The sequence below is a fragment of the Taurulus bubalis genome, assembly GCF_910589615.1.
Source record: "Taurulus bubalis genome assembly, chromosome: 6".
In the NCBI taxonomy this organism is placed as follows: Eukaryota; Metazoa; Chordata; class Actinopteri; order Perciformes; family Cottidae; genus Taurulus; species Taurulus bubalis.
The window spans coordinates 13,843,459-13,864,862 of record NC_136594.1 but is presented as its reverse complement, the minus strand read 5'-3'; the positions used below and the strand labels follow the sequence as shown (position 1 = coordinate 13,864,862).

General features: G+C 37.9%; 1 protein-coding gene across 1 annotated transcript; it reads left to right on the top strand.

Moving 5' to 3' along the window:
• Positions 1-901: 901 nt before the first annotated feature.
• Positions 902-16,435, top strand: LOC306737423 (integrin alpha-L-like; the record flags this gene model as incomplete). Its single annotated transcript, XM_079219157.1, has 31 exons — positions 902-950; positions 3,053-3,170; positions 3,525-3,616; positions 3,730-3,812; positions 3,896-4,010; positions 4,143-4,273; positions 4,369-4,511; positions 4,664-4,811; positions 5,059-5,194; positions 5,312-5,385; positions 5,880-5,997; positions 6,173-6,315; positions 6,611-6,757; positions 7,100-7,297; positions 7,718-7,848; positions 8,583-8,740; positions 8,836-9,002; positions 9,564-9,680; positions 11,236-11,306; positions 11,383-11,524; positions 12,045-12,137; positions 12,296-12,375; positions 12,510-12,590; positions 12,724-12,799; positions 13,374-13,481; positions 13,585-13,626; positions 13,717-13,842; positions 13,933-14,046; positions 14,146-14,178; positions 14,289-14,399; positions 14,577-16,435. 31 exons carry the CDS (start codon positions 902-904, stop codon positions 14,796-14,798), a joined length of 3,567 nt encoding a protein of 1,188 aa, XP_079075283.1. The 3' UTR covers positions 14,799-16,435.
• Between the last annotated feature and the right edge of the window lie 4,969 nt (positions 16,436-21,404).

Genomic DNA, 21,404 nt, shown 5'->3' with positions numbered 1-21,404 from the left:
ACAGTATGCCGATAGCTCTTTGGCCTAGTAGTGGGTCTTTCTCCACTTCAATCCAAAACACAGCCAGTGAATTGGATGTGAACGGTGGTCTTCTTGTTGAGTCAGATGTCATGTCAATGTCTTCCTCTGTGGTACTGAGGTCTGCAGGTGAAGTTGCTTAAAAGGGGTTTCGTATCTAGTCATATTTTGGTCATATTTTGGTCATCATGAAACTTGTGGTCAAGGTCATTCCCTTCGTTAGTCAAGAGCACTCTTCTTTTCAATTTAGTGAGCTTCATACTATCTGCCGCAAGTATTTTAAGGCACACAACACACTGGGGTCTTCTTGGCCGACCATAGTGCTCGTAAAGCCCAGGGACAGATATACCTCGTTATATTTTCTTGCTTTTACCTTTTTTTGTGCCGTTGTTGTGGTGGTCACGTCGCCTGTTATAGCTGTTACAGACTTGCCATTTGATTTGCGCTTTATACGACTCACACATCTTTCCATCTTGGTACATTGCTTCCTTCATATCCTTATCTCTTTCTCTTTCTGTCTCTCTGTCTCTCTCTCTCTGGTTTTGCCGTCTGTAGAACCCAGTGCATGTCACGCCGGTTCCGCTTGATTTCTTTGAATTTTCTTTAAATTTATTAGGTGCATGCAACCATATGATATAATGCGCCCTATCTTTACAACTTGTTTCCAATAGTATTTGTTGTAATTGTATTTGATATTGTTTTACCGGTGTGTGTGTGTGTGTGTGTGTGTGTGTGTGTGTGTGTAATTAGGATGTTTCTGTAGCAGCTACGGAAGCAGCTTGGGAAACACCCAAATTTTTTTAAACAGGAAGTATTGTCACGTTTTAAGCAGCAGCAGCAGCAGCAGCAGCATTGCATGTCGAGAGACGAGTGATAAGAAAATATGCATGAGCACCGTCGCATCTTCCTGCTCACCTACATGGTGGCTGTTGGTAAGATCTCACATTTTTCTACAATTTGAGTAATTTATGAGACAATATTAATCTACAAAAGGAAAGGTAGGATTGTTTTATGTGTGTGGGGAACGACTTGACGGTGATTTTGAGGCTACAACCCTTGAGAGATATTTGATGTTATGTGAGCTCCTTTTGGGAGGGTAAAATAAAATTAAAATAAATAGCATTTTTTTGTTGGAAGTTGGAATATCTATTAATGTTTGAATTTGTTTACATAAATGTTCACTATCCAGATTTTATCATATTTAATTTATCATATTCAATCATCTAAGTGTCAACACTAAAAGAACTAAAAGGTCCGTGGTTTTAAAGAAAAAAATTGTTTTTGACATTTTAAAATGTAATTTTTTAAATGTCTATAAGCAGCACAAACTTATATTTGTTTCAAGATGGTAAAAAAAGGTGAATGTTTCACACACAAAACAAAACTATCAATACAACTAAGAATTTTTTTGTGATTTAAGTGAACTGACCCTCCTAGCAATAAGTTGTAAAACACACTATACAGTGACCAAGAGAGCTGAGCACACTGCAAGAGATGTTTTTACGGGCTGTAATTACAACATTGACAAAAAATCATATGAAGGTGTTACGGTAAAGTTGTTTTTTAAAGCTGGCTATTTACACACACAGCAGATTCAGAGCATCTTGCCTTCTTTATATCTTTGGGTTATGTGTACCCTCAGAATTAATGCCACACTTGAATGTGGATAGCGCACCAGATTCTTTGGTGTAGTATTTTTTTTTTTTGAAAATCTGAGCTCGCCAGACCTCTGTTGCCCACTCTTCATTTCTGCTCAAGGCCAGCTGCTTGAGAAATAGCTGCTACTGCACAAATCTTCCATCAAATTGCAAACATGTTGCATTGTGGGTTATACAGCCGCTGGATTTTGTCAACGGTCAATGCAGAAGTTTCTTAACTTGCCTTCTCTCTACTGGCCATCAAGGGGTGACTATCTGGTTACAAAAATATGTCTGATTGTATAGACGTCTTTGGGAAAATGGCAGCCCACAAACCACTTCTTATATGTAGTCTACGGGTTTTGACACGAGGAAGTGTGCGATTTGCGGCATTCAATTTTATCCTTTTTTAAACTGTCCATCCTGAATCTGACAATGTTTTAGAAGTGCAATGCTAGATCTGTGGAGTTTTCTTTTAAGAATAACACTATAGCAACCACCTTGTGTGTAACAATGTGTGGTTATGTTTAAGGTTTGTAAAATATGATATTCTCAAGTAATATATTCTGGTGTTGATTTGAACCTGATCCGCACCCTAGTGTATATGTATATTAATGCAAACTATGCAGGTAAGTATGTGAACGATGGCGCTCATGTTGCAGCCACATGTCTACATGTATAAAGTGAGTGCATCATGGTTCCTCTCAGTTACTATGAATGAGCAGGATTAAAGGTGTAAATATACATTTTCAGATTTATTCTGGCATTCTTTTACACACAAGCTACTTTTCCTTTTTTTTAACTGTATTTATAATTTTCTTTTTCTCTAAATTTATTCTTGCATGTAAAAACTGAGTCGTGCAGACTTTAACAATTTACTAAATCAATGCATTCTTAATCATCATGAAGAACTAGTGATGAATGCTCGGCAATGTTAGATTACTAGCCAATCTTTGAAATATAACATTATTTCTAAAACAGTGACGCTATTTCATATTTCTCAAATTTAGATTATTTATGCATTTCAAATGAGTTGCCATCTATTTAGATTATGACCGAGTGGGTTTGTTTTCCAATCAGATGATCGGATGTTCGATCCTCGGCTCTGCTAGTCCATGTCGATGTGTCCTTAGGCAAGACACTGAACCCCAAAAATGATCCCGTACGCTGTACCTGCACTGGAGGAAAGAGTGTGAATTGCTAGCTAGTTCTGATGGGCAGGTGGCTCCTTGCACGGTAGCCCCTGCCATCAGTTTATGAATGGATGAGAATGAAAGAATGACATGCATTGTTAAAGTGCTTTGAGTGGTTGAAAGACTAGAGCACTATTTTACAACTCAATTTACTCGTTCCATTTACCAAAACTTGAATATGTGGTATTTTTGCTCCGATTGTAGCCATCCCTGTCTCTTTGACTTTCAACATTGATACGAAAACTCCAGATAACTATACAGGGGAACAAAAGGATTTCTTTGGATACAAAGTGCTTCAATTCATCTCTGGAACAAACAAAGGGTAAGTTTCCATTTGCAGCTCGGTGGTTCAGTTGATATGTGATGTACTAAAATGTTCAAGATCCAGACTACTCATGAAGTTATAGTGATCAACTTTCTATCAGTAATGCATGGTTTCCTGTAATGTACTTTAAGTGTGAGGAAGGTCATTATGGTTTACTTTCTCAGAAGCTCCTGTGAACACTGTGTGGTTCATTATCTTGGCTGATATTGCATCCTGGAACGCAACTTCCTGTTACATTACGAAGATATCATTGTAATGCCCAGCTGTCAACAGCAGAAGCATTTTATTTCCCTTACTTAAAACTGTGGTGTCATGTCAGCCCGGCCACTAACACGGTTAAACACTTCACAGAATAATCGTAACTGCACCACTGCGGCTAAATGGATCTGGGGGCGTGTGTACACCTCACCAAAACAAACAGATCCAGTGCTTCACCCCTGAAGGTATATCATTTATTTATTTTTCAATATTATATAAGGAATCGAAAAAACAATATAACAAACAGTGTCCAACAATGCAAAAATATGAAATGTCAAATTAAATGCTACTGTCGTAGATCTTTCTCTAACAGACACAACAATACCAGTCAAGCACTTTGGCCTGTCGATAGCTGAAGACTCCAAACGCTCCGAATTCACTGTGAGAAAAATCAAATACAAGTTCTGAGCAAAACAAATCAGTATGATGAATAAATGTATTCTGCTTTATATGTTCTGATCTAGGTGTGCAGTCCAAGTGTAGTGCATGAATGCAATGAGAACTCCTATGTGAACGGCGTGTGCTACACCATCACAAATCAACTTCAGCAAATCTCCTCTTTCAGACCTGCTTTCCAAGGTAAACGACACTCGGAGAGTGTAAACTTTTACAACTTTGTGGTTATTACAACTTGTTCTTCGCGCACTGAAATGAAATGTAAATGCCTTTGTCCTGACTAAATATCCTTTTCAATTTGGAACCTTTTTTCAGAATGCACAAAAAAGACAGTGGACCTTGTTTTTCTTTTTGACGGATCACGGAGTATGACAGAAGAAGAGTTCAACAAAAATAAAGATTTTATCGTGGATATAATGAACAGCCTTAAGAACTCATCAATCAAGGTCCTTGTGCTACTGCAAAATTAAAGCGTTCATAGCACTTGTTTGTTGAATTATATACACATTGAATACCATATGACCCTATCTGCGTTTTTCAGTTTGCAGCAGTTCAGTTCTCCACTTTTAGTCGAACAGTTTTTGACTTCAACGACTACCAAGCTGGTCGTGATCGCGAAAAACTTAAAAAAGAATTCCATATGTTTGGCCTCACCAACACACATGATGCCCTCAAATTCGTGTTGTAAGTTTAGTTACATTACACAGTTCTCAACTTCTAATTGAATAACATTTAAATAGCAGCTGTTGTTTACAACTATGAGCATCATATGTGTTGAAGTAACAAATGTTAATTTATAGATTTTTTTTTAATGCTACTTTCACACATTTTTTCAGGGATCGTATCTTGGAAAACCCAGAGGCAGGTGCTTCTCTTGATGCAACTAAAGTTCTGGTACTAATCACGGATGGAAATCCCAGCGATTCAGACTTTGGCATTATTAAAACATTTGATGAGAAAAACATAATTCGCCTTGTAATTGCGGTAAGCTATGATGTGATATAAAATGCCATTACTTTATTTATTCAGCTAAAACAGTCACACATGCAATGCCTTTAATTACAACTGTATGCAGATAATATACTTCTTCTCATCGTCATACTTCTAGAAAAAGAAAAACATTAAAAAACATTTTTGAGTCCAAGATTGTAGAAACTTGTATTGCTGACTTTGTGAGCTGACTTTGGACTCTGGGATACTACTTTTTTTTCAAGATGCATTCTGGTTGCAGGTCAAAGTTGATGACCTGGAAAAATTCAAAGCCATTGCTTCAGAACCAAAAGAAAAAAATGCCTTCAAAATTGAGAACTATGAAGGACTGGAAGGAGTACTGAAAAGCTTTCAGAAGAAAATCTTTAAAATGGAAGGTGATGTTCAATTCAGTTTTTCCCCCACTCAATTTGCAATAATGTTACAAAAATCATTTGTATCTCCCTTGTTTACCTCTGCAATAGCAACATGAAGTGCTAATGGTTTCTGTTTAGGCACCAAAGTGTCTCGGGCAGGCGAAATGACCAAGGAAATGTCTCAGAGTGGATTCAGTGCTGTCTTCTACAACGTGAGTAAAGTCAAAAAGACAAAATCTGGACAGATTCTACACCTCTTACCCATAAATAAAGTCCACAACCACAGTGCTTGCTGAGCATTTAAACATACAGGGTCAGGTGAACAGTATCTTTAAACAGATGAATTTGATCTGGTTCATAAAACGCATGAAGGCCTAGATACCGTCTTGGAATGCCAATTTGGGCCAATGCAAAGTGAGGGCCCAATGGTCGTACCTCAAAAATATAACTGTGATAATGAAACAACAAAAGTAAATCGGCCATTTGCCATGTACAATATATGTGTGACATCATCTCAATGTTAACGGCTCATAAACCCCTCAATTCAATGTTAACAGTTAAATATAAACAGTTAGCATGGTCTCTGCTTATTTGGTTTCTTTGATTTTTGGATGTCTGTTAGATGATTTATTTTCTGTCACAGTTGATCTCTCTCCTCCCAACATAATTACTGTTGGTAACTCCACTCCTCTCTTCTGTTTCACAGGATACACTGCTTCTGGGTTCAGTGGGATCAAACAGCTGGCGTGGTTCTCTCCAACACCGTCATGAACAAAAAGATACACAAATTGAAGATTCACACATGCAGATGGACTCCTACATGGGTACTGAACATAACGTTGTTTCTTTCTTTTCAGATTACCTGCTTCTTTAATTTTTAAAAAAAAGTTTATAGTTGGTTAAAGATGTTGATGCTTAATTTAATTTGAGAAACATATGCCCCAGTAAATGACATCAATCAGTTTCCAATCTGATCATATGTGACTGACACTGTTGCAGGATACTCTATTTCTGTTGGAGAGAAGAATAGCGCTCCTCTATATTTCTCGGGGGCACCAAGATTTGAGCACATAGGACAGGTCGTACTTTTCAAACACAACGGCAAGAACTGGACAGCAGCCCAAAGAATAAATGGGGACCAGGTTGGTAACTGTCTTTTTTTACAAAAATATTTGTAAGCTTAAGGGTGCTATGCTCAGCATGTTTTTGTTACACCATTGGAGCTAGCGTCCTTCACTTTTAGGAAATGTCTCATGATGATGTTTTCTGTGGTTGCAGAAAAGAAACCAAACCACTTCCTTGCACTTGCACAACCTAGTTTTGTTTTAAGAAAAACTGTGAAGAAGAAAAAAACATTGATACAGGACATGTAGACTTAAAAAAATGGGAACGGCATATAATTGTTTATAATTTAAATTATATCAACTTTTTTTTCAGATTGGTTCCTACTTTGGTGCAGAGCTGTGCTCAGTAGATGTCAACTCAGATGGTAACACAGACTTCTTGCTGGTGGGAGCTCCACTGTTTTACCAGCCTCAGGAGAAGAGAGAAGGCCAGATCTACATATACACACTGACTGATGAGGTGGGCTGAGATAAAAGACTACGATGTGATTGACCACTCGCCACTACAACGTTGTACAATCTGGGAGTTCACCATGTTTTGGTCTGACAACCTTATTCCTTTCACAGTGTGTTAATGTGAGTTAATTGTAGCATTTTGGTCCTGGACAATGTCTTGTTCGGCATTAGGTTGTACTAAGCTCCAACCTCTTGTCACTTCCTGTTCCCAAACCCCCAACCTCCAAAAAACATAGTCCTCAAACCAATAGGGGAGGTCATAGTTCAGAATCTGTGTTTGAGTCTTAATAAGCTAATACATGCAGTATTCTCTTAATCAATGAATATATGTTCTTATTTCCAACAGATGCAACTGAAACATGAACTGAATGTGACTGTACCATCCATGGGGAGATTTGGCTCCACCATATCCAGTCTTGCAGATTTAAATGGAGATGGACTACGAGACGTGGCTGTTGGAGCCCCCCTTGAGAATGATAACGCGGGGACTGTGTACATCTACCTGGGTGACAGACACAGAGGGATACGCAGCACTTTCAGCCAGGTGAGACAAAGAAAAACTGACAATTTTTTTTGTAGTTTTGTTGTATTTTTGGAATAAAGGTAGTTGGCCCTATATATTAAGGAAATTTGGTGAATGTTCACTCTGCATAGAGCAGGAGTTTCCTCTCTACCATTTACGTCTAAATACCTAAAATGCCCCATAAAATAAAATAAATAGTGCATCAACATCATGAGGGTTAGACAAATTAGTGTGTTTTTTAATAAAAACAAACAAAGAAATCCTTTAAATAATATGGCTGAGTAGAGGATACAATTGTCATCAGGGTATTTTTAGTGATTTTAAAAACCTGTATCTGTCTCGATTAAAATAACTAAACACACAGCATTTGGACCCCCCCCACCCCCACCCTGCAATGAATGCCTTTCCATATGTGTGCAAATCATGTTCATGTTATTCCAGAGAATCATGGGACAGAAAATAATACCTGGGCTGAGATTCTTTGGACAAGCCATTGATGGGGACATTGACCTCGGAGAGGACGGACTCCCAGATATTGTTATCGGATCACAGGGCACTGCAGTTGTCTTAAGGTATGGACACTGTGAACATTGTATGTGCAATTGCAAACTCCTTCTCTCTCAAAGCCCGTCTACATCTCAATGCTGAGTTTTAACAACAAAAGCACCATGAGACAATGCACGAACCAGAACAATCATCATGTGCTGTTAATGGTCTAGGTCAGGGTCTCAAACTGGCGGCCCTTCTTTTTTCATGTTTTAATTTTTTTTTTTCTTCATATAAATTCAAACTACCCTTAATATACAATTGAAATAAAATAAAAAAAATTATATTAAAATGTTTTATTTAGTTTGGCTTAAAATAATGGCAAAGGTCAAAGGCACATGACCGGGCAGTTTTGGATAAGAAGAGAGCAGGTTATGCGGGGCAGCTGTTTGCAGACCCCTTCTCAGCGGATGTGGAGAGTGTTCCAAGTATATTGCATGTACTCAAAGCTGACCTCGATCAGGGCCAATGTGGCTCAGCTGCCAGGTGTATGGCAAGAAATAGAATGTAGTACAAATGTATTCAGGGGTTGCATTTGTTGGTTTGGTGCAATGTTTCAATAAGTTATTTTAAAAAATCAAATATGTTTGCACTGTTAAAAGCTAATATAAAAATGGATAGAAACTGCTGGTTGCCTTTTTTGGTTACCAAAATATGTTATTAATGTAAAAGTAAATAAATAAGTACATTTTCAAAAATATTGCGCTTTCTGTGTGGCCCTGTGCAAAGTCTGATTATCTTTTTGATGAATTTATTTCAGGTCCAGGCCCATCTTTAATGTCAATGCCCGTCTGTCTTTTCTACCGAATGAGATAAGTACTGACAAAATTGACTGCCTGGGGAAGACGGATGAAACTTTACCAATGGTTACCCTGACAGCCTGCTTTGAAATGGTAGAAACAACAAAGAGCAAACCAGGTACGGGCCTGACCCAATAATGGGCTTTATTAGCAGCTGCTGACACATCACACCCTATCAATATCTTAACCCTGATGTATGTCTGATGTTTGCAGCAGCAATGAGCTCCGGCCTGAACATCTCGTACATGCTCCATGTGGATCCAATGAGACCAACATTTCGAGGTTTCTTCAGTCAAACCAACACAAAATCTAGAAATCTTAACTCCGTCTACGAGCTGAGGGACGAAGATACTTGCTTCAACTACTCTGTCTACATGCCAGTATGGAGATTAATTGATAATATTCACCTTCACATATACAGCTATGACCAACTGTACATCTATAAATGTCACCAATGTCTCTATACCTCAGATAGTTTGTGGATTTAAAGTGTTGTGTGGGTTACAACAGTGGTGGGCCGCCAGGGCCTTTTAAGCCGTCTCTGCTGGCCTAAACAGAATCACAAAGTTATAGCTTTTTTATAAATATATTTTTATTTTTTTAATAATTAAAAGTTATAGCTATTTTATAATGTAATTGTTTTTCACAAATACACTATTATGTATTATAATTATTTTTCCCTATTAGCTTATTTTCTCATTGCACAGCTGTCTTCATCTGTTCCTCTACTCCTTCAGGCTTCTGGTATGGCTCGGCTTGGGAGCTTGAGATGCTGACTTATTATTTATTTATTATTAAAACAGTTATAATAATAATGATCATAATACACTAATTCATTATTCTGTCTGTTAGTCTAATGTTAAAACCAAATTTTCTCAAATGAACTGTTTGCTTTTTGTCTGAACTTCAACAACAACAGATTACTTGTTTTTTTCTTGCAGAAATGTGTGAAAGACACATTATCCCCCATCAGTATTAAATTAAACTTTTCCCAAGTTGACGATGAGAGTGCGAGTGCCGTCCTGAATATGGACAGCAAAATGCAGGCTGTTATTGAGGTATGTACAGTGACTTCAGTAAAAGGCTGCAGGCTGTCAAATTCATTTGAATCATTGCTGATTTTTCTTTTTCCATGTGCCCAAATCAACCTGTAAGACATTTGTGAATACATAAAGAAAAGGATCTAGAAGGTGGAATGGAATTCTGTTTTACAGATGCAACTATGACTTTTGTAAATTTGTCTTTTTTTTTACTTTTCCAAGTCGGAATTTACCTTTGACACAGACAGCAAAGACCTTGAGGATATATTTGTTACTAAATATCTGAATTAACCAAACCGTGGTATTTTTCCAGGCTAGCTAGACACTTAAACTGTACAACTTTTGTATCTTTTTTGTTGTTGTTATTATATTGACATGGAATTTGTTCCGACTGAAGATGCACATTTTCAAACACCAATATGAATAAGCTATACTAAACTGTATATCAAGCTTTTGGTTACACAGGCAATACTTTTTACTTGAGTTGATAGCCATTATATAATGTTTACCATGTTTACCATCTTAATCTTTTCAAAGTTATTACAATTCCTTTGGGGACCAAAAAAATTAATGTTGCTACCAAAATTCACGGGAATCCATAAATTGTTGTTGACACATTTCACTCTCAACCAAAAATATCAACCTGCTAGGGCCACTAGTTTAGGGGTCTCAAACTCAATTTGGCTTGGGGTAACCGCTGGTATTGTGATCTCATAGGAGGGCCACACAGAAAGCGCAATATTTTTGAAAGTTTACTTATTTATTTACTTTTACATTAATAACATATTAACCAGCAGTTTTTATTCATTTTTATATTTGAACAGTGCAAACATATTAGATTTTTTTAAATAGCTTATTGAAACATTGCACCAAACCAACAAATGCAACCCCTGAATATGTTTGTACTTCTTGCCAGACACCTGGCAGCGCTTACACAGCTGAGCCACATTGGCCCTGATCGAGGCCTCAGTGGAAACCCTGAGTACAGCTTCACGATAGGCGTCACTAAGCCTGGACCTGTACTTGCATTTATTAAAGTTCATAGTCGAGAAAGGTTTCTCACACAGATATGTGCTTCCAAAAAGGCACATTACCCAAAATTTAGTTTTTTATTTCAATTGTATATTAAGGGGGCGTTTGAATTTATATGGAGAAGAAAAAAAAAGAAAAAAATTGCCGCCCGGAAATATGATAATTTTAGCATTATGTAGTGGGCCGTTGGGAGGGGGGCCGCAAATGGCCCGCAGGCCGCCAGTTTGAGACCCCTGCACTAGATGAATAATCAGGAGCTAGAAGTCTTTCAAATCACTTCTCTGATTAATTATAACATCTGTGCACAACTTCATGGCAATACACCCAGAATTTGTTGAGATATTTTAGTTGTGGCCACGGTGGAGGGCGGTAAATTACAATTTAAAACTGGCACAATAACTGTCTGTGACTAATAGTAAGTTTGTCTGGTAACAAGGTCAGGTTAGTTTATTAAAGGCATCTTGTGCTGTTGATGCCATTGTTTTCTGGCTTGCTCTGTGTTTTCAAGAATGAAATGAACAGACATATCCTTTTATTACAGATTCCCTTTGAAAAACATTGTAGAAAGAATGACACCTGTATTGCCGAACTTGACGTGGATTTCAACTTCACGTATGTATAAATTATAAACATAGCACACAACTGTAATATTAACATCACATGACCAAATGTACTCTCTTTCTGTTAGGACTCCAACATTATTGGTGACAGAAGAGAACTACTTCAACGTGGTTGTTGAACTGTCCAATCATGGGGATGACTCCTACAACACCAGCCTAACAATGCACTATCCCATAGGCCTCTCCTTCTCTAGGATGACTTTTATAAAGGTAACTTATCCTGCTTGTTAAAGGGGACTGCCTCAAGTGATGTCACTTGAGGCATTCTCAGTTAAGATAAGATAAGATAAAATAAGATAATCCTTTATTAGTCCCTCAGTGGGGAAATTACAGGATTACAGCAGCATTGCTCTCAAGTGAATAAAGAATAATAAAATAGAAACAAGTTATATAAATAAATATAAATAAACAGTAAAACAGTAGAATATTAATATACAGACTGAATAGAAAAGTATATATAAAAAAGTACTTAAACGTATTGCACGTAATATTGCACCAGGTGAATGCTAAAGTGACCAAGTTCAGTTCAAGTGTTCGATTGTCAAAGTGGTCTACTGGGAGCTCAGTGTGTTATGCAGCTGGGGCTGAAGTAAATAATTCTTCACATAAAAAAAAAAATCTGGGTGTTTAGAGTTGGAAAGAAGTGCGCTGTGGTCACGTCACAGCATTGAATTCAAACTAAAAGCTTTTATTCCAGCTCTCTCAGTTCACATGTGTTTTCCTAAAACAGAGACCAACAATGCACAGCTGCCACGATCTCGAGGGAGTATTTGACAAAACTATATGTGGCATCAGCCGTCCTGTGTTTCGCAGCAGATCAGCAGTGAGTCACATTGCAACCGGACAGAAGTTTCAGAAATCAAGAACTGTGCCAACTGCCTGAACCTGTGACATTTACACCCTTGCCAAACTTCTCTCATTTCAATATGTTCTCTTTCTCTTTCACTCACATCAAACATCATCATCTTTTTTTCTGTGAAGGCAACATTCATGACTTCTTTCCACATCATGAACAAGTACGAATGGGATGACACAATTACCCTGAACATTACTGGTGAAAGGTAGCGGCCTTCTCATACAATCTAACACACAGACCGAAGCCAAACCTGGTCTATGTGTTACTAAAATATTATTGATTACTGTCATGACATATTTACTGTTTAATGTTCACAAGACATGCTTTTTACATCCTCAGTGATAATACAAACTCCAGCAGAATCGCTTTCCTGAGCAAAAGCATCCCAGTGCAATTTGAAATTAAAATGGCAGTAATGGTGTAAGTGTCTCTATTCACATTTTGGAACTGTAGTTCTTATATAGGCCTAGTCATTTTTACATTTTTATTCCAGTCAGTGGTTATATTGTCCTACAGCCACCTGCATGTTGTGATTATCTTGTACACTTTTCAGGAAAGAAGACCTTATCAACTATCTGAATTTCACAACAGAGGACACTGGACCTAAACAAATAGTTGCTATATACAAGGTGAGGCAGTAAATTACTGATTAAAAAATAACCAATCGAAGCTAATATTAACTAATCATTAAGTAGCTCATTGATTAAGTTGCAATTTCAGACCTGCCATTGCCGATTATTTGGCTACACATGAACATGAACACATCGAACACAACATTGACACATCATCCCGATTCCCCGTAAAGATTTTGGGGAACTCGTTAGCGCAGCATACAGTTGCCTATTTACACATCCAGCAGAAACAAAGCAAAAGTAGTATTCATTTAAAAGGTTGTGTTTCAGTTCACTACTTTAGTTGAATATTCTCTCTCCTTTTTGCCTAGTTTTTGATTTTCCCAACGCCAAGGTGAATTAGTTGCTAAATATTCACCAGCTAGCCACTAACGGTGGTGTTTAGTGGTGAGCAGGTAGTGTGCAATGCAGTACAGGGTTTGAATGGACTAAACAAATGAGACATAACATGCTACTTGAGGCCTGCATGGTGGTGTAGTGGCGAGCACTGTTGTTTCACAGCAGGATGGTTTAATTCCTCAAATGTCAACTATTCTTTTAAAATGGAGCAAATGCCTCCTTCTCTTTGCAGATAGAAAATCTTGGTTTCAAGAACTTTCCTGTCAACGTGTCCCTGTTCTTCCCAACTAAACTGGAACATAACTTTGAAATGACAAACTATCAAGTCTCTGTCCAGCAGGTAAGTCAGCGACTGACAGAGCGCTACTTTTACGTGGTTATACTGCTGCTTTGTATAGAATTACAAATCCTTAATGTGTCCTTAATTACCTTCTTTTTTTAAGAACAAAACTCACTGCACAGGCATTAATGATACAAAATCTGAAGTAAGTAAAACATATTTAGTATCAAAATATTCTAACTGAACATGTTGTGGAATTACAAACCCCTAATAAAGTCAACTTACTGTGTTACAGTACTGTTCGCCAGAAAAATATTGTAAAATCATAATGTGTGACAGTTTCATTCTGGAGAAAGAATCACCCACTGAGTTTACATTGTCAGGAGACGTACAATTCAGAGATCTCAAACAGCATGCAGCGGTACGTAGCAGCAAACACAGACAGAATGCATACATACATACCATTGAAAGTGGTGAATATATCATAAATTGACATACTTTTACTTCGCAGAATATTGCCTTTCTTAAACGATATACTGGAGATGGCGGAGAGGTTCAATTTAAAAACTTTATACATGTCAACTATGACAAGCAACGATATGTGCTGGACTCTCATAAACAACAGGTATGTTCACATTTGACCACAGTTATGCCACTTGAAAGATATTGCTTTTTCAGGATAATTTATTGTATACATTAATCAAATACATATTGTTTTACGCAGGGGAAGTCCGACAAAGATCCAACAGTGAAATGGGTACATTCAGTCGACACATGAACAGCCAAAACTCTTTTATCTACATTTTAGATCATCATTCACATATATAGAGGCCCCACTTTGAACACTTGTATTTTCTCTGGCAACAGGCTGATGTTCGGGTTGAGTTCATAATGCTCCCGGATCAACTGCTGATCATGTTAACTGGAATTGGACTGGGACTGTTGCTTCTGATCATCATCACTGTCATCATGTTTAAGGTGAGAGTTGACTTTCTATTTGAATTCCAAACCACAATACAAGAAAAAGCTTCAATCCAAGACAAACTTCTAGCTGTTGCTTGATTGTTAGTAAATGATCCAAAAACATTTCACTATACATTTCTGCTGCAAAATCTGTGGCGTTTGCTCTAATGATATTCTCGTCTCTGTCCTAAGTTGGGCTGCTTTAAGAGGAAAACGCTTGAGTATTATCAAGAGCAGGAGGACGACGCTGATCTCCAGTCTTACACCCCGACACAGTCCACATCCGCCCCTACCAGTGGGCTAGTCAGCCAATCAGAGACTAACGGCAAATGTGACAAACCTACAGAGGAAATCACGCTTCTTGATGATGGTGAGGCAAACAGCAGCTCCCCAGCAGCTGATGAAGAGGAGTGACTGCATTAGTGTGCCGACTGTATTATAATGCATGCAGCATGTACAGGAGCTCATTTGAATGCTGTAGAACTTTCAGTTCTCTCATCTCAAAGTCAATGGGTTCTTTTAGGCTTTAAAAAGCTTGTTTTGACAACAAACCTCATAGAGATTTTAACGTTTTGTTCTTAAGCATAAAATGTGTAACTAAATATCTTACCATAAAATGTTGAGGGTTTTCATGTGTTTCAAAAAGACTGGTTGCTAACAAGGGGCTAAGTCAGACTACTAAACGTCATCACACCAAACACTGGCTTAGTGGTGGTGACGTGAAGTAATGCGAGCATGGTGCAATTCATTTTTAGCCTACTGTTAGCTTTTTAATTCTGCCAATTGCTTTAAAACATCATAAAAATGGAGTTCACTTGTGACGATTTTCTTTCTCAACAAAATGTGGAAGTGTAACTTGTGTTTGCCATTCTGTTTTGGTCTTTTTCACTGCGATGCTAACTTCTGGTATGGCCTGCAAAAATACAAAATGTTTGGCTTTCTTGCTGAGCGTTAGTGATACCTTTCATGTGTGTTAAATATTGAACTGAAGCCAGGGGATTATTAGCTTTCTCCGGTGCTGTCAGCTACATCTTAGTCTTCCTAAGCAAGTAGTGTTTGTTCAGTTATAATTGAGGTGGCTAAGTATGACACTTTAGTCACGTGGTAACTCCTGTTCTGGTATCAGGGGACATTAAAACCCTTAAAACAAGGTTCCCCTGGGAAAAAAAACTTGCATGATGTATTTCATTACATGCAATAACTGTGTAAAAGAATGCTGAACATTGAATGAACTGAATTAACACCAGAACAATCAGCTGTCTGTGAATGTGGTCACGCAGCATCGACTGGTAAAACATTAAGGTCAGTGACCAGGGTTCAGGTGAAGGAGAGAGAAAGATCATTCACACGAGGTCATTCATATCAGGCGCCACAGACTTTTTACAGAGACAAGGATTACAATCTCCCCTCCGTACGCACATCCATTGTTGTTTCGAGCCAAATGTATAAAAATTGACATTTCATGTGTTGAAAATGGCTTAACTAGGCATGTTTTAAATCAGCCCTGAACCTCTCAATCCCCCCCCCCTCCATTGTAATACACTGTAACTGTACACAACCATAGCATTTATTGAGCAAATGTGAGTTCTACTTGTATTATAGCTGACTGCTTCTTAAAATGTATAACTGTTAGATCATTTGAGTGAATACAGTGGTAAGTTCAATGCATTGCATAATAATTAGGGAGCCTGCAAAACATAGCTTTTATAAGCAGCAGTTATTGTGTTTGTATCACTTTACAATAAAGTACAATAATTGTGTCTACAGTTACTAAGGAACGAGTGAGGAGGAAAGCAATAGAAACTGTTGCCTCTGTCCAGAGGAGGAGCAGCTTAAGGGGTTTGTTTCACAATAATCAAACTTTGTCTTTGAATGTTGTGTTTACAAAAAGGAAGCGACAATTCCTGGAAAGTATACTTTCAAATAACTTACTCAACAACATTTTACATTTCAGGCCACAGGGGGAAAAAAAGGTTTTTATTAACAATTGTCATAAATTGCCAGCAAGATTGTACTTTGAGTTTAAATACTTTGGCCTTCCATTGTTGTATCTGTACATATATATATTTATATATATATATATATATATATATATATATATATATATATATATATTTCTCATGCCCTTAGATTATCTTGTTGGGGCAGTGTTTATAGTCCATCAATAAAGACCTTCAACGATCCATTCGTGTCTGAGAGTTTGAATATTGTATTAAATGATTTGGTTCGTCATGCATCATTTTATGTTGTGCAGTTTTAAAGAAATAAAGAGATTGAATGAAGAAATTGTAAAGATAATTTCTTAATAAAGTAGTAGTAATAAAAAGTAATACAAAAATGTATCTGAAAATTAAAGGCAAGGAAGCCTCCTAACATCGTTAAATGCGTTTGTGACGTTTGCTTCAGTGTCGGTTAGCTGTGTTTTGCCTCTCAGTATGTTGGCAAAGCCTTCAGGTCTTTGCACACTGGCATCAGTATAGCCGAAGCCCAAGAGCAGCTCATTCATCAAACATGCTGGCCATGCCATCAGTTGCCCGAGATAAGATAACATTGCCGTGTTGTGGCTTGAAAGAGGAATATAACATAACCTGGACTGTACTACTTCTACAACCCCGGTGGATACTTACACTAAAATAAATAGTATTTTAGGCTCACTTATTCCCCACTCTCTAACACTACACCATTAAAAATATTGATTAGAAACCTTCAGAATTACTGTTTTTTGTATTACTGTGCTGAACATATACACCAATTTCCAGTGAGCCACAAATGGATGTAGAAATGCTGTTGATCACAAGTTTGCATAATTTATTTTTTATTTTCAAACCATGTTCAACAGCAGCTTTGAATTGTGCCTAATTCATCACGTGCCTACAAACAATCCTTGGCCGTTATATCTAGATAAGAATTGTTAAATGTCACGAGAGGTGATTCATTATTAATTTATTGCACTCATATTGTAGTAAATGTATTAAAGTGCTCCACAATTGAGGTTAACATGACAATATAATTAACTTAATTTCAGTGTATATGCATTGTTTTTACATCCAGTAATTGTTTTAAATGGGGCCCAGAAGTTTTATTAATATTATGGTAGTTGACCTCATCCCCAGGATACTTTTCTCTGCCCTCCAGCAGCTAAATATGTGTGAAGAATCACTTAAATCTGATCGAAACCAAACCCAAATGTGTCTTGTGAGATAAATATCAGATCATGCAAGTATTTGCATTTGTCACTTCAGGATTTCCTTTAATGTTGGTATTTTTTTAGTTCTAATCAAATGCTACCGTCAGCGAAAACATGTAAAGAACTCTGGTCCATGTAACCAAAGACACTAAGATGATGATGATGATGATGATGATGATGACATTTTTCTCAGTTCTATATGATTTTTCTGGATGACTTGAAACAAAACAAAAAAAAGCAGAACAATTTAACAAGAAAGCCATGTGACCTTTTACCAAAAGTCACTTTGTTGTGTGTGTGTGGCCATTTTTTCAGATTTTGTTTTCAAGTGACCTGAACAGAAACGATAACTGTTTCACAGGTTACTTTTATAAAAGTACCTTTGAGCAAACAGCAATGGTATTGCTGAACTTAAGATACATTTCAAATATGCACATCTGAAAAGCAGTAAGAGATAAATATGCGTGAAAACGTGCAACGGTTTTCTCAGTGGACTGCAGAATACAAATGTTGTGGAAATTAACCTTTTCAATCTCCTTTAAAGAAAACAAATGCAATGTGAAACACATTATCTTTAATTTCTTAAACAGATACTTGGAATAATTCAATTGAATGGACAGAGCTCTTTCACCACAAATGGTTAGGTGAGTTTTTCATGGCAGATTTAGTAATTTGGGGGTCCCAGGAAAACCCTGTGCTTTTGCTTTACTTCAACCCTTTCTCTAAGTGGGAATGTTGGTATTGGGAGTGGTAGAAGAAGGAGGCTACTACAAACTGTTTTACCGAAGTAAAACCATAATAGTAAGGCTAATAATACTGTGCATTTGAAGTGAAGAGTGAGAGAGGCATTATCAGCCCAATGTACTCAAATGTACTTAATGTCACTTTCAAGGTGGAGCTTTTAATTATAATATAATAATAATGCATCATACTACCATTGTTATAAATCGAGAGTCAAATCTGAATCATTTCTGTTGAATTACACTGTCAATTGTAAAAAGTTGAGTTACATATCTTCTTTTTTTAGGGAGATTAGGAGCCTTTTGTAAATGATTGCATCAGACTTTGACTTACAATATTAACATAATTCAATATTTTCATATCTAAACACCATAGTAAATCCATAGATGTTGAGGGACATTTTAGTTTGGGGCCCCAAGGACTTGCCCATGGTGTTTTTTCCTGAACCAGAGTGTATTTCACTGTTGTTTCTGGCCGTGAGTAGTAGAGCACAGTTCTAAGTGTGACACCACACGCCAAGCATTCAGCCTGTTCTGAACAGGCACTGTTTCAAAGGGCCCGGCACTAGTTAATATAAATATCTTCAGGAATGAATTAACAGCATACCTGAAGTGACACCGATCTGAATACTGCCCTGTTGCTCTCCATCCTGGTGGTATGGGCTCAGGCACAAGAAGAGTGTCTTCAGAACTGAATTTGCAGTGTCTGCTTCTGTAGATCCAACAAAATGAGGCATTAACAACATATTTCATAAGTCAGAATTTCCCACTAGTATTTATAAGCAGTAGGGAGCATGGCTTTACCTTTGTCGGATGCGATGTCGGGCAGCTGCTGACGAGCATGGGTTGTAGAAGGACTGTTACCACAAGGAGTTGGACTGGTAGACGTCTCACTGAGAGAATCAAGGCTACAGACGGGATTCAGCAGCTGCTTCGTAGGTTTTTTGATGTGCTCCGTTGATCCGTCTTCATTTTCTACTTTAGGATTAAGAGAGAAATAGGAAGATCTTGCCACACAATATATTTCTTTGACATTATTAACTTGGTGTTGAAGAGGTGTCTCTAAACCAGAAGTACTTGGTTTGGAGTTTGATAAATGGGATGCATGATCAACGGACTAGTTTGACTGTTGAGAGCAGGAGGAGGTCCTTGAATAATCTTGTTGAGATTGGATGCATTGGAAAGGAGCAGCACTGAGAGGGGCAGCAAAAAGGCTAAGGAAGGACCTGGCAGGGGCTTTGTCAGGTTCAACTGCGCTTTTAATACAATTGCTTCTGCAACCTGCAGGCTGTGGAGCAGGACAGGAAGATTGAATGAAGCCTTGAGCCCAAGACGAACTTGGTACAGAATTGTCTATGGGCTGCAGAGTGTCAGTAATGGGACTTGCGAAAAGGTTATAAAAGGGTGTTTTAAGGGTCTTTTTACATCCAACTACCAAATCCTGTGACGTTTTACTGCTGCACTCTGCTGTGATTTTAGTTGAATAAGGTTGTTGTGTGTCATGGTTGAGGACAGATTGCATCTTTTTGGAGTGCATGTGGATCTGAGTCGGTTGTTTCTCTACAAAATGACAACTGCCAGAGTTTGCAGAATCACTTGTCTTAAAGGTGCTGATGATGGGTTCAACAAGAACAGCAGCTCCACCTTTAAAGTCTGTGAAAACTGAAGGAGAAAAAGGCTTTTTTGAGGCTTTTGAGTCAGATATCAGAAAGGAGAGATGGGGCCTCAACTGTGCAGGATGTTTGGAAGTAGATGTCTGTCTTGGAAAAATGCTTTTGCGATGAGTGCGTACAAAAGGAAGAACGCCATCACTTTTACAGGTGTCAGAGCATGTAATATCCAAAGGCTTCATATCTCCTTTGGATAACACAGACTTCTCTGCTCCAGTGACAGGAGAATACAGCAACTCCAACTTGACTTCACAAGTAGCTCTTTGAGCAGGTTTCATTGATTCTGGCATTTTGCCAACTTGGGTCTTGTTATCCCTGGAGGTCAGAGTAAGACTAGGGCAGTTCTTGGAAAGCAGACTGGTATGCACTTTGAGGGATGACAGGCTCTTGAATAATTTTTCCTGGGAATTGTTCACTTCATTTCTGGTATTTACCGAATGAATGACCTTCTCATCTTGGGTTTTTGAGCTTAGCCTTGGAACAGTGATCTCTTCAAAGTCAGTTCTTGGGGTATAGGACACTAAAGGTCTAAAGGTAGAATTTTCCACTGATTTACAAGACCTGAGAACAGCATCCACAGAATAGGGAACTTCACTTTGGGATGCAGAGACTGAACTGCCAGATTCTTGACTTTCTGGAGTTGTAAACAAACGAGGGAAAGCTTCCTCCACGACATCCGCCTGCTCTTCAGTCTGACGTAACAAGGTTTCCTCCTCAGCATTTGTTTCTCCGCTGTTGTAAAAGTTAGGCCTAAAAATAAAGAAAATCAGCATGCTATTTACTCATCTTACAACTGGTATGAATGATTGATTACTAGATGAATTCCTATGCAAGAATTACATTGATGTATTTACAGAATCACAGTTAAGGTTTGTATGTGCATACCTGAGTGGTTGCAGGAGTGTATCAGAAATCGTACTAGCTGTAATTTCTGGCTCATCTGTGTTCTCTGGCTGTTCTGACGGCTCCTGTTCAGCTTTTTTTGAAAGTGCATAGTCATCATCACGTTTTAATATCTGCAGTGAGAAAAGGGAAGACATGCAATTGTTTTCAGCACCCAGCAATGCCTATACAACATAGTAAGAACATTTTCACAAGCGGCTTTTTCCATACACACCTCTTGCAACAGTTGGCTTGTGGTGTCATTAAGAGGCTCATGGGAAAACTTGTAATCTGCTCCTTGAAAACATGTTCCTTTTCTGTGGAAGAACTTGCAAGGAGAGGACTGTGCAGCTTAGTAAAGGAAATAATACCTATTCAACAACCCTCAGTTTATGACAAATGGTACAAAATGTATAACTGCAATGGGTTTATGAAAAATGTACATATCATTGCTGTTCAACCAAAGGATATCATGCATGTATGGGCAGCTCCAATTGTCTTTGTTGTAATTTTATTTGATATTGTTTTACCGGGGTGTGTG